The 14,575-nt window shown below is 41.4% G+C and overlaps 1 protein-coding gene across 1 annotated transcript in view; it reads left to right on the top strand.

Moving 5' to 3' along the window:
• The first annotated feature begins 9,565 nt into the window (after nucleotides 1-9,565).
• LOC122941073 (whey acidic protein-like) overlaps nucleotides 9,566-14,575 on the top strand; it is a 60,560-nt gene continuing 55,550 nt past the window's right edge. Inside the window, exon 1 of the mRNA XM_044298104.1 lies at nucleotides 9,566-9,826. Within this exon, the coding sequence (XP_044154039.1) occupies nucleotides 9,688-9,826 (139 nt within the window). The 5' untranslated portion in view covers nucleotides 9,566-9,687. The remainder of the gene's footprint in view (nucleotides 9,827-14,575) is intronic.

The following is a 14,575-nucleotide window of genomic DNA, read 5'->3' as shown; positions in this document are numbered from 1 at the left end:
AGTTATTCTGAATGACCCAATGTGCACCTTCAATATTATATACCCTTTTTGGGATAGATTTCAAATAGCTCTGATATAGCAGGAACCACTAAATTATGAAATTGCTAAATTGGGAATTGTATTTCAACCCAGAACAAGAAATGTGCTTGAACGGACACTAAATAACTCGCCCAGCTACAGCACTAGGGACAGATTTAGCTGGATATAAATTTGAGGCCTAGTATTTAGGCGCTGGGTGACCGGTATGGATTTAGTGACAGAATTAGACTGGGATATGGCCAAAAAATGAACAGACTATTGCTGGTTAAATGCACTTGGTGTGACAGCTTCACCCTGATGTAGGCTTTAGCCAAAAAACAACCACACCATTGAGGGTTAAATGCACTTGGTGACAGGCGCAGCTTGCCCCTGATTTTGTATATGGCCAAAAAATGAACAGACTATTGCTGGTTAAATGCACTTGGTGTGACAGCTTCACCCTGATGTAGGCTTTAGCCAAAAAACAACCACACCATTGAGGGTTAAATGCACTTGGTGACAGGCGCAGCTTGCCCCTGATTTTGTATATGGCCAAAAAATGAACAGACTATTGCTGGTTAAATGCACTTGGTGTGACAGCTTCACCCTGATGTAGGCTTTAGCCAAAAAACAACCACACCATTGAGGGTTAAATGCACTTGGTGACAGGCGCAGCTTGCCCCTGATTTTGTATATGGCCAAAAAATGAACAGACTATTGCTGGTTAAATGCACTTGGTGTGACAGCTTCACCCTGATGTAGGCTTTAGCCAAAAAACAACCACACCATTGAGGGTTAAATGCACTTGGTCGCAGCTTGTGCTGGCGCACCACAAGACACAAAATGGCCGCCGATCACCCCAGAAAAATGAGACTGACAAACGGTCTGTGCAGCCTAAAAACAGTGAGCAATTGAGGATCAGCAGCTCAATGATCCACAGCTGCAGATCGATCAGTTAATCAAGTCCTTTGGAGGAGTTAATCTGCCTAATCTCGCCCTACTGTCGCAGCCGCAACCTCTCCCTACGCTAATCAGAGCAGAGTGACGGGCGGCGCTATGTGACTCCAGCTTAAATAGAGGCTGGGTCACATGGTGCTCTGGCCAATCACAGCCATGCCAATAGTAGGCATGGCTGTGATGGCCTCTTGGGGCAAGTAGTATGACGCTTGTTGATTGGCTGCTTTGCAGCCTTTCAAAAAGCGCCAAGAAAGCGTCACAAAAGCGCGAAGAAAGCGACGAACACCGAACCCGAACCCGGACTTTTACGAAAATGTCCGGGTTCGGGTCCGTGTCACGGACACCCCAAAATTCGGTACGAACCCGAACTATACAGTTCGAGTTCGCTCATCCCTAATTAAGATCGCATATCTCATAGAGATTGCACTGCTGCACTTTTCCACAGACTTTGTGAACATTTTAGGACACCTACAACCCAACCATCTGGCGGTATTGCACTGCTTTTAAAGTCAAAATTCCGGATTTTCCATTGTATGATTTATGTGTCATTTTAAGTGTTGTATGCATTTTTTATATAATATATCGGCATACAGAGTGTTATAGTTAGGTATTGTATCCATATTTTATTATACTGCTATTTTAAACATTACCTCAATAAACTATGTGGTTTCACAGCTAGTGAGAGTGCCCAGTATTTTCTATTTTCTATTTATTATATCTTGAGAGGAAGGGTGATTTCTCTTGTACTGTGAGCACCTCCACCAGAGATTTTGTCAGTCCTGTGCGCCACATATTACCTATAGCTTTAATTATATTGTTTATTTTTTTCTATGTTTTTTTCTTTATCTTTTCTATTTTCTTTTACCCTTTCTCTATCTCTATTTGGGTATTTTCCTTTTTGTAAAGAGTTTTGTGATGTGTGATTTGTGTGTTCCAAGTGTTAGGTATTAAGTTCTTCATATTGGTGATGTTCTGAGTGTTGAATGTTGCGTTCTTTTGTCTTTTTATATATTATTTCTCGTTATAGTGAGTCCAGTCCTCTAAATATTCTATCTTCCCATTTATTATAGTCCTCGTCTTTTGGGAATTGATCCATTTTCTCTTTCAGTTTGTCTATTTGTGTTATGGTTTCTGCAAAAAAAAAATTCGTCTTTTTATTATTAATTCTACTAGAGCGCATGATTGTGTTTTTAGAATTGTGTCCCACTCTTCCTTGAATTCTATGCTGTATAGATCTTGTGCTGGGTCTTTTGTTAGGGTTAGGCCTTTTGGTATCAGACCTCTCTCTAAACATTGAGTCAAGGCTTTTATTTCCACCTATGTTTTAATTTCTTATGTAGCAGTTTCTCTAGTTCTTTAAAGGTCGCCGTTAGTGATATCGTTGTGCTTGTTGAGGTGTTACTAACATTTTGCTCATCAAATGTGTATGAGTCTATCTTCTTGCATTTGCTTTCCATGTCACTCCAAATGTCCATATTTACTCAATTAGGATCTCAACAGATAGGTGTATATGTGAATTGGAAATAAAGTAGTTCAGTGGCTCACTAATTGTGTAATATGGATAGAGGTGCTCATTCACCAGTACACCCAGAAACTGTTTTGGTATAGTAAAATTAAAATGTATAGATGTGATGGCACACTCTCATCTGGTATACAGTGGAACAGTTGTTTGAATAAAAAAAAACTTATTTAATTATATTCTTGACATAAAAACAGGAACAGTTTTGTATGCTGGGGAGGCTGTCGTATAGACTTGGTTTAAAGTGCTATATGCAAGCTGAGTACATGAAAGTGCTGAGTGTAAGCTGGGTACATAAAATGTTAGACACAAGCTGAGTACACAAAGATATTTGATATGAGCTAAGTACAATAAGGTGCTTTATATGAAATTGGATGTAATAAATATTTGTCCTTGGTGCAGTTCCCGATGACTGTGTGCCCTGTCTCCTGGATATTGCCAGCACCTTTCACAAGCCAGTGCATTTTTATAAAAAAGCAATGCAGGGAGCATATGTTATTTCCCACAGGTTCAGGGCAGCCAGTATGTTTTACTCATTGTCACTGGCCACCTTGCCCAGTAGGAGTCAGCGAGGTGACAGCTAGCAGAATGTTTGCTGCTTGATGTACTTGAGAAATGCTCACCAGTGTGGCTCCCAGGCCGATCAGCTCCAACACTGGGTAGCAATGTCTTGACACATTTGATAGGAAAGATGGGTAGTGTGAGTGCTGCTGTGCACTGCTGCTGGTTGGGGATGGAGGAGGAGGTGAAGGAGGCAGATAAGTGCTGTGGGAGCCAGCCTCATGATATGGTGGAAGGGGGTCAAAAGGACTTGGCCATGTTGCTGGGGTGCTGCCTCTCCACTGCCACAAAAAAACACTCAAACAGCTGCTCCAGGTGTCTACCGTGGAGTGCAGCTTGATGCACAGTGAGAATTGCAAGGAGTGCTCCACATTTTCTTCAGTTTATAGAAAAGTTAATTGGCGCCAAGAACAAGGAGTCTTAGCAGGAGAAAAAGAAGGTGATGATGATGACAAAGACAAAGATTCCGTACTACTTGGGGATGCAGGTTGGCTGCCACAAAAAGGAGCAGGAGAAGAAGGACGGAATTGTTCTGATTGGTAATGCTGGCAAGTTGTATTTTACCAAAGGATCCGGTGATGCTGCCTCATGTGCTGCAATAGACTTCTAGTGCCTATAATTGTGATTGAATGGCCACGGCTTATTTTAATCCTGCAGATCTTACACACCACTTGTAGATTTGTGTGTCTGCCTTGTGGAGAAAAAATCCCATAATGGAGTTGCTCTTAAAGAGTTACAGGCATCCAGGCTAGGCTTAGCTCTGGAATTTTTGGGCCTAACCCACCCACAGCATCAGTGGCATTACCAGATCCCTAAGCAGACGTGGCACTGGCTGTTTTTTGGCCTGGCCTCTGCTCTTTATTGCTGCTGCTACGGTCCTTCTCAACTGATGTTGCCTTCTCTTTAGCACCCCGATCAGGCTCCCAGGTCCTGTCCAGCACACAATCATCATCGGAGTCTCTGCCCCCACACCGGTGCTGTGGATAGAAGTGCTACTATTGCAAACATTTTCAACACAGGTATGCATGGGGTCACCAGCCTCCTTCCTAACCTCCTCCTCAGGGCTGTCCAAATGGTGAGGGCTCTCACACAAGTCATCAATAGAGAGTTTCTCTTCACTATCTGCCATAGGGTGTCCTCTAGGAATAGGAAGTAAAGACTGAGAGGCCGCCACTGAAAGCCTTCTTTGTGGCTGCAAGGAGAAGGAGAAGGAGGAACAGTGTCACAGTTTCTGACTCTGAAGTCGCTTACACATCATCCTGCTGCACCTGAGAGCCATCTGATCTGCAGTCTCAGCCTCTTTCTCCTCAATGTTGCGCCTTTCCAAAGCCAGAAGGGACAACTGTGGCCTACTACCACTTCTACCACTTCTACTACTTCTACTACTTGTGGCTGGATAGTTGATGCTGCGACTATCCACATTCTGGCTCTGGGTCTTTCGTTTGGAACCCTTCTGTAGCCCTGACATTTTTGAACTGGTTAGATAATGTTGTGCACTACACTATGTGTTGGTGTAGTAATCATATACATATGTTGCTAGCTTGAATATAATGCCCCCCCCCCCAAAAAAAAAAGTGAGTAAAGGGAAAGATTTCCCAGATACTTTTGTGTGCTACCCTGTATATTGGTTTAGTAATCACACACACACACATATATATATATATATATATATATTCTGCTTGCTTGATTGTAATCAAGGCCCCCCCTAAAAATCTTTTTTACGGGATATGTGTTTGTGACAATACATATAAAGGGAAACTGATTTAGGCCTAATGGAAAATTGAGGCATGAACTTTAATATCACATTATCAATCCCAGTTAAATTGTTACCATAGCCTGTGTACTGGTGTACTGATCACCTATTTGCTGGTTTAATTAAATTGAACAAGTCCCCAAAAATTTTATTGCAACTGTATAGAAATTGAATAAACAAAAATGAACAATTGAGGCTTGACGCTCAATTTCATGTTAACAATCACAGGTAGATTGCTGCTACACCATGGGCCAGATTTATCATTAGCTCAAGTCAGAATAATGGAGTGAAAAAGTCGCAATCGCTTAAACTGCGCAAAAATTTGCGACTTTTTTCTGCTCTGCACTATGCTCGCCAGTTTTCTGAAAGTGGGCGTGTTTTCTTATGTAAATGAATCTCTAGACAGATTTACTATTGGGACTATTTAAAAAGTCGCAAAAAAGTCGCAAAAAAGTCGCAATTTCACTCCAGTGAGGACCATGCTTATCTTATGAGACTTTTTAATAGAACATGCGACTTTTTCATAAAAACGTGCGACTTTTCCATAAAGATGTGCGACTTTTGTAAAGCTGCTTTCTGACGGAAAAACTGCTACCGTCAAACCACATTTATTACAGTCTTAAAGGGCCGATCATAAATCTGACTTGGCTAAAACTGACTTTAGCCATATGTTAAAGTGAAGTGAGCTGTCAGAGTCGTGATAAATCTGGAGTTTTGCTGCAGTAATCACATATATATGATGGTAATGAAACTGAACCAAATTGCAACTATGTGCAAATGGAATTCATGGAAATGGACAATTGAGGCTTGACACTCAATTTCAAGTTAATACTCACAGGTAAATTTCTACCCTACCCTGTGTCTTGTAGTAATGACATATATATGTGGGTTTAATGAAATTGAACAATCCCCTCAAAAATTGAAATTCCAACCGTGTGGAAATGGAATTCACAGAAATGGATGGTTAAGGCTTGATGCTCATGTTAACACTCACAGGTAGATTGCTGCTATACCTTGTGTATTGCTGCAGTAACCACTGATATATATTGCTTAATTAAATTGAACCCCACAGGGTTTCTGTGAAAATGGGGGGAAAAATGTAAGTATTTCCTTGCAGATAGCTGCTTTTAAGGTCTGCCCTGTAGCAGCTGCAGTTCTGCTAGGAGGCACAGCAGCCACGGATCATGTCTTCTCTCTCCCTGGCTGCCAGCTTCCCTGTTTGTAGTATTCTACACACACAATTCTTTCTAGCCTTTCCCTTTACTGTCACTGGCAATAGTATACAAACTTGATTGATTTCTGATCACAAGGTGCAATTTAATAAAGCTATCCATTCACAGAATATTGTCCATTGTTAAAGGACACCGCTGCACAATCTATGCATGTACAGCCTCTTTAGAAGTGTTCTGCTTATGGATGTAACCAAGGACTACAAAAGAGCAACCATATGGGACAGACTGTTGCATGTGATCCTGTTTTTTCTTGTCTGTAGGTAACATGTACTGATTTCACTATCACAATACTAAAAAAACAACTGTGACTACTCCACTGACATTGCATTGACTAATATCTTAAAAACCCCATATATTTTATTGAAATAAATATATTTGAGGATAATACTTATTTTAATGGAAGCTAATTAAACGTGATGTCTGTAGTCTGTAGTGAGACAACCCTTTTGGTGATGTCACAAACAGCATTGTTTGCACTGTTACTCACTCCTTTGACAAGCTTCTTCCTCCTGGTACCTCTCACTGTTGTTGGCTGTTGTTGCTAGTTAGATACAGTTACGTACTAGTTTCTTATTCTAGTCTGCATTTGTTCCTGGCATACTCTTGTGTTATTCTGCCTCCATTGCTGAGCCAAAACCTGTTGCAGCAAAGCAATTCTTCTTGGTTCTGAGCTTTGTTGCTGCTCCAGCAATTTCCATCACTCATTGTCTACGTGCCAGCAACAGCACAAAACAGTTCCCGATTCAGTTCTATCTGGTCTTTGTTCCTGTGGCCTCTTTCTCTGGCTTTTTCTTCTTTGTTCCCTGTTCCTGGCCCCTAGTTTCTGTAACGTAGTAGGAGTGAACTCACTGTGTCACTGAATGGGTTTAACTTAGGGCTACTCTAAGGGTTTTATCTAATGCAGTCACACCCCCCCCCCCCCCCGGCCCCCGGTTTTTACCCTTTCATCCCTGTTTGGTCCCTGTTGAATGGGAACCACCAGGCTGCCACCTTTTGGAGTAGTCTCCATTCAGCGACAGTTGATCAAGGCAGATTAAGAGACTGGTGCATGGCACCAAAGGGGACAGGCAGAATTGTGATCAGTGGACCAGCAGACATCAGGGCCAGCAGAGTTTGCTTAATCTGGAAAGCTGTGTAAAGGTCAGGGCAGGCAGCACAGGGTCAGTACAATAAATAGGGGGAGGTCAGGGCAGGCAGAACAGGTACAACAGGATTAACAGACAGAGGTCAGAAACGGAAGATCAGACAGCACCAAACACCTACACATGGGGGTAGTAACCTTTTGTTCAGACACCCTCATACAGGGCCTTAAATAACCAGGGAAGGCCAGTCATAGGGTGGGGACTGCTAGCATGACATGAAAAGCCTCAGTCCCAGCATGGGGTAGACAGGCTAAATACTACTCTGACAGCTGTGTCTGTTGTAAAGGAGCAGGGACATCCAGTGGGCATGGTGAACCAGGTTAGAGAGGAAGGTGAGCATTCTGCTGGCTGTATCTGCTGGGAGTTGCCAGTGGGCATGGACAACCAATGTTACAGTTCTTTACTCTAAGACTCTAACTCTTCTTATTATTTGTCGTTCTACTCCTGATCCTGACTCTTGGAAATTGTTGACTATATTCCTTCCTGGATTCTGTGACTTTTAGCTGTAGTTCAACTCCTGGTTCTGATTTACAGGTTGCTCCAGAATATGCTCCTGTCTCATCTGTTACATTCTGCTCTTCACCTGGTGATGAACTTTGACTCTATTCCTGAGCATGTCTCTGGACATGGACTCTGCCTTTGACTAGTTCCTGGTCCTGACCGGCATGCTCCTGGTATCTCCTGGTTCCAAACCTGGATTGTTTCTCGATGTTGCTCATTGTATTTTCTGTCCCAACTCTGGCCTATTCCTGGATGCTTCTTCTGGTATCTCCTTGCTTAAATCGTAATTTATTCCTGGACAATTTTCATTGCATTTCCTGGTTCTTGGTCTAGTCTGTTTCTGGTACCTCCTGGTTCCATCCAAGGTCTGCTGCTGTTCATTGTTCCTGGTATCTTCTGGTTCTGTCCAAGTTCTTATCCTAGTTATATTTCCTGATACTTCCTGTTTTCATCCAAAGCTTTCTTCTGTTCTGTTCCAGGTATCTGTTCTCCTGGTTGCATGCTCCACGTTCTAGTCCTAGTCTCAAATCTGGTCCTCCTCCTGTCCTGTTATCATTTCTGTGACTAGCTGCCAACTGGTGACTATTCTGTTTTCTACAACCTGGGGATTATCCTGCAAAGTTCAAATAACATTGAGGGGCTTTAGACTGAAGATCAGGTATCCCTTAGACTTTGTACCCCAGTCTAGCCAGCAAAGTTGTAGCTACAAAGATATATTCAGGAAGAATTAGTATATGTTTCACATTAAAATTGTAATTTTATTGATTGCTTTGATTTTTGTTACTACAATCAGAATTACTTGTATTGCTCTTCAAATAGTTTTTTACCAGATTGACCAGCTTGCAAAGTTATAATAACAATAAGGGATATTCTGGTTTTAGCAAACAGTTTCTTCATTGTATATTATGATAGTTTTCCCTTATAATTTCTGTATTAATTTCTCATAGTCTTCAAGACCTTTCTTTATCTCATTCAATGGGAACATTGATTCTTTACCTCTAGTGAATTAAAATCTGTCCAGATCATGTGATGAGCACAAGGCTGCTTGGCCCAAACAGGGGATTTGAATTATGACCCTGAATGAATTTACTGGGGACTCCTGCCAATCAGCTGTTTGAGAAGGCACCGGCACTCCACAAGCGCTGTGGCCTTCTCAGAGCTTTCCCTAGGCCTAGTGATGACACATTCATCAATCACAGCGTTGTGCTTGGTTAACATGGAAAAGGTTGCTGAGCTCACTGGAGCGCCAATGCCTTCTTATACAGCTGATAGATAGGGGTCCCGGGTGTCAGACCCCCATGATCAGATACTGATGACCTTACCAGAAGATAGGTCATCAATTATAAATTCTTGGAAAACCCTTTAAAATAGTACATCATGATGTGAGCTGGGGCATTATGACATTCTAAAGACATGATTTGAACATATCAAATTACCGTATTTGTCTCTTTTTGTTTCACTGCCAAAATTCTGCACATGTAAGAAATTCTATAAATGTAAGGACATAAGCCCATCCATACAGAGTCTAAGCATGTAAAGACCTTTAATTACAAGTTAATTACTCTTTCCGCTCTCAGACTAATAGTGAAATCTGAAGTGTAACACATGCAAATGTACAGCTTGAACTCACTGTCATAGTGGCATACATCATGCAGATGTTAAGCTTCAGTAATTGTTGGCAAGCAGAAAAGCTTCCTTGTTTTTCACAATCAGCTATTATCATACATTAGCTGAACTACTAGCAGAACTGGCTCCTATGACAGTAATAGTTATTGTTCTGTCTGTAGTCCAGCACGTGACTTTTATAAGTAGCATTACAAATCTAAACATTCCTGTTCCTTTCATTAATGTCAGACACCTACAGGTGATAGTTATATAGGTATGCACATAGCTATAGATGGGTTTATTCCAGTAGGAGGGATGGGCTGCAGTATAAATTGAAGCTATTAAAATAAGAGTTGCCTTAGTGTTACTAATGCTTTGACTTCCAGAACTTGTGGTTTTATGATACATTATCTTCCTGGAACCAGCTGTAACATAAAGCTTCTTTTAAGTAGAAAGATGACTTGTACCAAGCTTTTCTTAGCACCTTTCCTGGTTCTATGGATGGGAGTTAGCTCTCTGCCAATCGCAACTGAAAACAGTAAGTGAAATAATAACTATATTATAAGGTGGCTTTATTTATATTTGGTGTGCTTGCTATTGTTGCTATTGTTGCTATTTAGTTTTTTTTTTACATTAGCACATCATGGGCACATCTGCTTGGAATTTACATCTGGATATTTATGGAGAATATATTTATTGCTAGTACCAATTTTCTCGGTTTGGTCCTATAGACCAAATATAAAACTATTGGATTCTGGTTATAAATATGCAAAGATAAATAGGTTACTAAAATAAGTTTACTGATTTTGCATACAAGTTAAAACTGCATAATTGTAGCATATTTGAAGCAGTTCAATGAGAATCTTTTGAAGCCATAAATACATGTAATGACTGAGCAGCTACGCTTTTTAAACTAGTGTTCATGGTTTTTCTGACTCAAGAGATAAGGGATAATGTACAGATTGGAGAAAAAAAGAACCATCTGGTGCAAGTGGAACCCCTGACCTGTAATTTTGCTGCATTTTTTAAGTCCATAATTTAAATTTTAAAACAGATGACTGCTTTATAGTAGCATCAGTCTGAATGAGCCATGATTTTGTTCTCACGAAAAAGGATGATGGGTTTACATATTTCTAAAATAAGCTTCTGTAGTGTATTTGGATTGAAAGTTTGTTGTAAAGTTGTTAGAAACCATAAGCACAGAGTGGCAGAGAAGAGTGAGTTATTTAAGAAGTAGGTTCACTACTTGAGCGTATCGAACCCCAACATTTTTTAATGCGATACGAATTTCGGGAAAAATGTGATTCGCCACGAAGCCAAATATCATTGAGCTTCCTGATAACAAATCTATTTTTCCGAAACTCGTGAAGAGGCCATTGCGGCCATCTTCATCAATGATGACATCACTGCGCCTGGCCAGCATGATGAGGTGATGAGGAGATTTTGTGCAGTGTCTTCAATCAAGATGGCTGCGACGGCCTTTATGTGAGAAACTGGATAAGGTAAGTATTTATTTATATAGCAATGAACGCGGCATCTGAGGGGTTCAATGACAGGGGGCAGCGCAATAGCCGTTTCCTGTCATTGCATCCACTATATACAAATGAATATGCTTCATGAGAAGTAATTAGTTACAAATCGAATTTATTTGTGACATTCGGTGAAGCAGCTTAATTGAATTTTTCATAACTTCGCTCATTTCTATTCACTACTATCTAGGAGATAGATAGATAGATAGATAGAGATGTTTTTCTTAATTTGCCATGGGAGTCCCACACGTCTGAGTATTGAAGTCAAAACATACAGAAAGCATGCAATTTTTGGCTGGGATAATAGGAAGGGATACTTACATGATGTATTATCACATGACAAGGAATGTGGAATATCTCTATTTCTGTATGTCTGTAGTTTTGATATCACTCATACTGTACTTTTAGGAATATTCACATATCTGTAAATGGAAACATTGCTCCCATTCACTGTATCACTAATAGACCCAGATACATAGATCACTTCAGGTGGCATCTGTAAAAATGGAACATAATAACGCTGTCATTATTTAATATCAATTTTGCTGATTGTCTATAGTACCATATGAAGCAAACTGTAGGGTAGATGCAAGGTAGATATGATGGGAGTGGTGGTTGTGGCACAGAGATGGGTAGTAGTACTTAGAGTTCATGGTGGCATTCCTCACTTTGGGCCATGCACAGTGAATGGAGGATGCACCCTTTATTCCCTCAAGGGACTCCGTGGTATTGGGGGCTTATACCGGAAGGTAGTTGGGATACCCTTGATGTTAGGTATGCAGATGCAGGATCAGTGGATGGATGATGGAGTCAGTGATTAGACCCAGTTTAGTTGAAAAAAAATAATAGATTCTTTACTGAGGATGATGAGTATTGCAGTACAGACAGCAGCAAAAGGCACCATTCTGAGGTATACTGCAGTGTAGTCTTTTCCCAAAAGCTGTGTATGGGCAGCAAGAATGATACTGGTAGAAGTCCCTGAGCTCTTTCTTAACACTTTGCTATCCTTCCAAATTAGCCACAGGCATGCTAAAACTCTCACAAGCTGTACTGCTTGCTTTTGCAAGCTGTAAGGCTAAGACTTCCGACTTCTGAGTAGGGCATCATAACTAAATAGTTCTATCCATATGCAATGGCTGCCTCCCCCTAGGGCCCTTTAAGATGCGACTCAGATGTAGGAAATGGTATAGTGCGGCCTAAAATGTCCCTTTTATGTGTGTCACGGGGCTCCTACCTGGATTCAGATGGACCCCAGGCTTTCTCTCCGAAGCAATAAATAGGGGGAATAATTGAGGGATTTGAAGGAAATAATTTGAGTCCAGACCTTGTATGAAGTTTAACAGCAGCTTTACTTGAATAAATGTTCATTAGAAACAATCTTCAAGCTTTATCTTGGTCCCAGCAGTCTTTAGCATTAAACTTGGCAGGCAAACTAATCCCGACTACATCTGTTTCTCTCTGGCTCTGCTGTACTGACAGGCTGGCTGTATAACTTTGCTTCTTCTGTATGCTCTCATGTTCCCTCAGCAGCAGAGGGGAGAAGGAGTCACTCTCTCCCCCTGTGCCGCCGCTGCCACCAATGAGGGGAGAGACGGGAGGAGGAGGGGCGGGCGCACTGAGCCACCAATGAAAGTAGAGGACCTTACATGGGTCCAAACATTGTAAACTAACTATCAGGATATGTAGAGCGGCGCCCAGGGATCTCAATGAACTTACTATTATTCCTGGGTGCCGCTCCGTTTGCCCACTTTGCCAGTATATTCTCTAGCTCTGTATGCTAATTGCTAGCATTGGAGCAATGGGGAGGAGACTGTCCTTTTTCTCAATGGGCGTTCCTTCACCCTGGCTGTAGCACTGTCCAATCAAAGCGCAGAGCATCACAGCCAGGGAGAAGGTGAGTAAACAATAAACAAATAAACACATATTGCCACGTCCAAAAAGTCCAAACTATTAAAATATAAAAAAAATCTCCTATGCGGTGGTATCGAATAGTATCGAGTATCGCAATACTTTTTTATGGTATCAAAATCGAATCAAAATTTTGGTATCGCAACAACCCTAGTCTCGTCTGTCTCTAGATTAGGCCAGGGAACTTTCCTCCTGGCTGCTGAGGATTCAAGCTTTGGCCTCCATGACCAGCAGAGCTTAGAGTGCTCTTGCTGGCTTGGCTTGGCGCACGTCCAGCAGAGACGTGTCCAGCACACCCTCCCTTGGCAGGGGGTAAGCTGGAACTAATTAACTCTGGTCCCAACCCTTCCACTTCTCCACAGGAGGGGGGGGGGGGGTTATAAAGAAATGGAAAGCTCCATTCTATGCAACTGTAGCTCTGCCGTGTTTACTGCCACCTGCTGATGAACCATGCACGTTACATGTTAACATAACAGTTACATTAGAAATAGGAATGCACAGTGTAGTGCACCTGAAATAAATACACAAGATGACATTATATTAGCCCGTTAAAGACAGTAGCAGGGTGAAGAAGTGGTAATGCCACTCTGGGATGTTACACATACACAACTCTTGGGATCACATCAAAGTATAGGGAAAACACATTACTTGAATAACAAATGTTAACCCTTTGCAGGGGTCCTCTGGGGCACTGAACATATATAACAAATATCTGCAATATCCCAGACATGGAGATATCTGCAATTGTTATGTTGTGTTATGTTTTGTTATGCTGTAATGTACACCAGCATGAGAAAGTATGGTTAGGAGGGACAGAGTTAACCAACCAACCTGTTCCTCCTCTCTTGGTAGGAGTGGGCTGGTCATGGTTTCTGCCAGGAGGGAAAATTCTAGCTAAAGAGTTTGGAGGAAGGAAGCACAATTAAGAGCTCCTACTCCCAGGGACAAGGATTAGGATTTTATTCTACGGAGACTTTTATTTCACTGCACCAAAGCCAAAGGAGTAACGGCCTGAGGGAATTCACTGCAACACATCTCATCTGGGCCTCTACCACTCCCATCCGCTGCAACTGTCACCTGCAAAGTGACATAATACTTTGTTTCAATGCCATATATCTTTAGAAGTCGACTAAAGATGTAACGTATCATACAGAGAAGTGAATATTTCATCAAACAGACTATTTTAGTACAGGAATCTTTACTGGATGTTGTAGAGCCTCCTTGCCTGATTGGCTCCATATAGTCACAGCTGTGACCTTCTTTGGCACACAAATGAAGTCCCTTCAATATTTAGGGCTCATTCAGACGACCTTATGCTGTCCGCAAAAATGCGGATCAGTTTTTGCAGACAGTTCAGCATGTCCGTAAAAAAACGGATTGCATTCCCTTTTTTTGATGATCCATAGACTTCAATGGGGCCATGTCCTGATTTTCACGGACAAGTATAGGACATGTTTCATTTGTTTTGCGGAGCCGTGGAATGGAAAAGGGCCCCATATAAGTGAATGGGTCAGTATCTAATCCACAAAAAAAACTATCTGCATTTTTGCGGACAGCATACGGCCATCTGAATGAGCCTTTAGTATGTGCAATAGCACCAGATGAATAACTTTACAAAGTTATGACCAAATACCTGTAAGAGGATAGGCTAGATAAAACAAATCTATTTCATATGTATTTTTAGTTTTTTTTGTTTATTTATTTTTTAGGGTGATTTTTCTGACAAAGAGTAGCACTCTTTTTGGCTGAGGCAAACCAGCAGTTCTTTTTGACGTTACTACATACCCCCTGCAGCAGCCAAGTTTTGGTGATAAATCCACAAGATTCAGCATAGCTTTTATAGAGATGCA

Source organism: Bufo gargarizans, chromosome 1, assembly GCF_014858855.1.
Source record: "Bufo gargarizans isolate SCDJY-AF-19 chromosome 1, ASM1485885v1, whole genome shotgun sequence".
NCBI classification, from domain to species: domain Eukaryota; kingdom Metazoa; phylum Chordata; class Amphibia; order Anura; family Bufonidae; genus Bufo; species Bufo gargarizans.
Note: the sequence above shows the minus strand (reverse complement) of the source record. Positions and strands in the feature narration are given on the sequence as shown.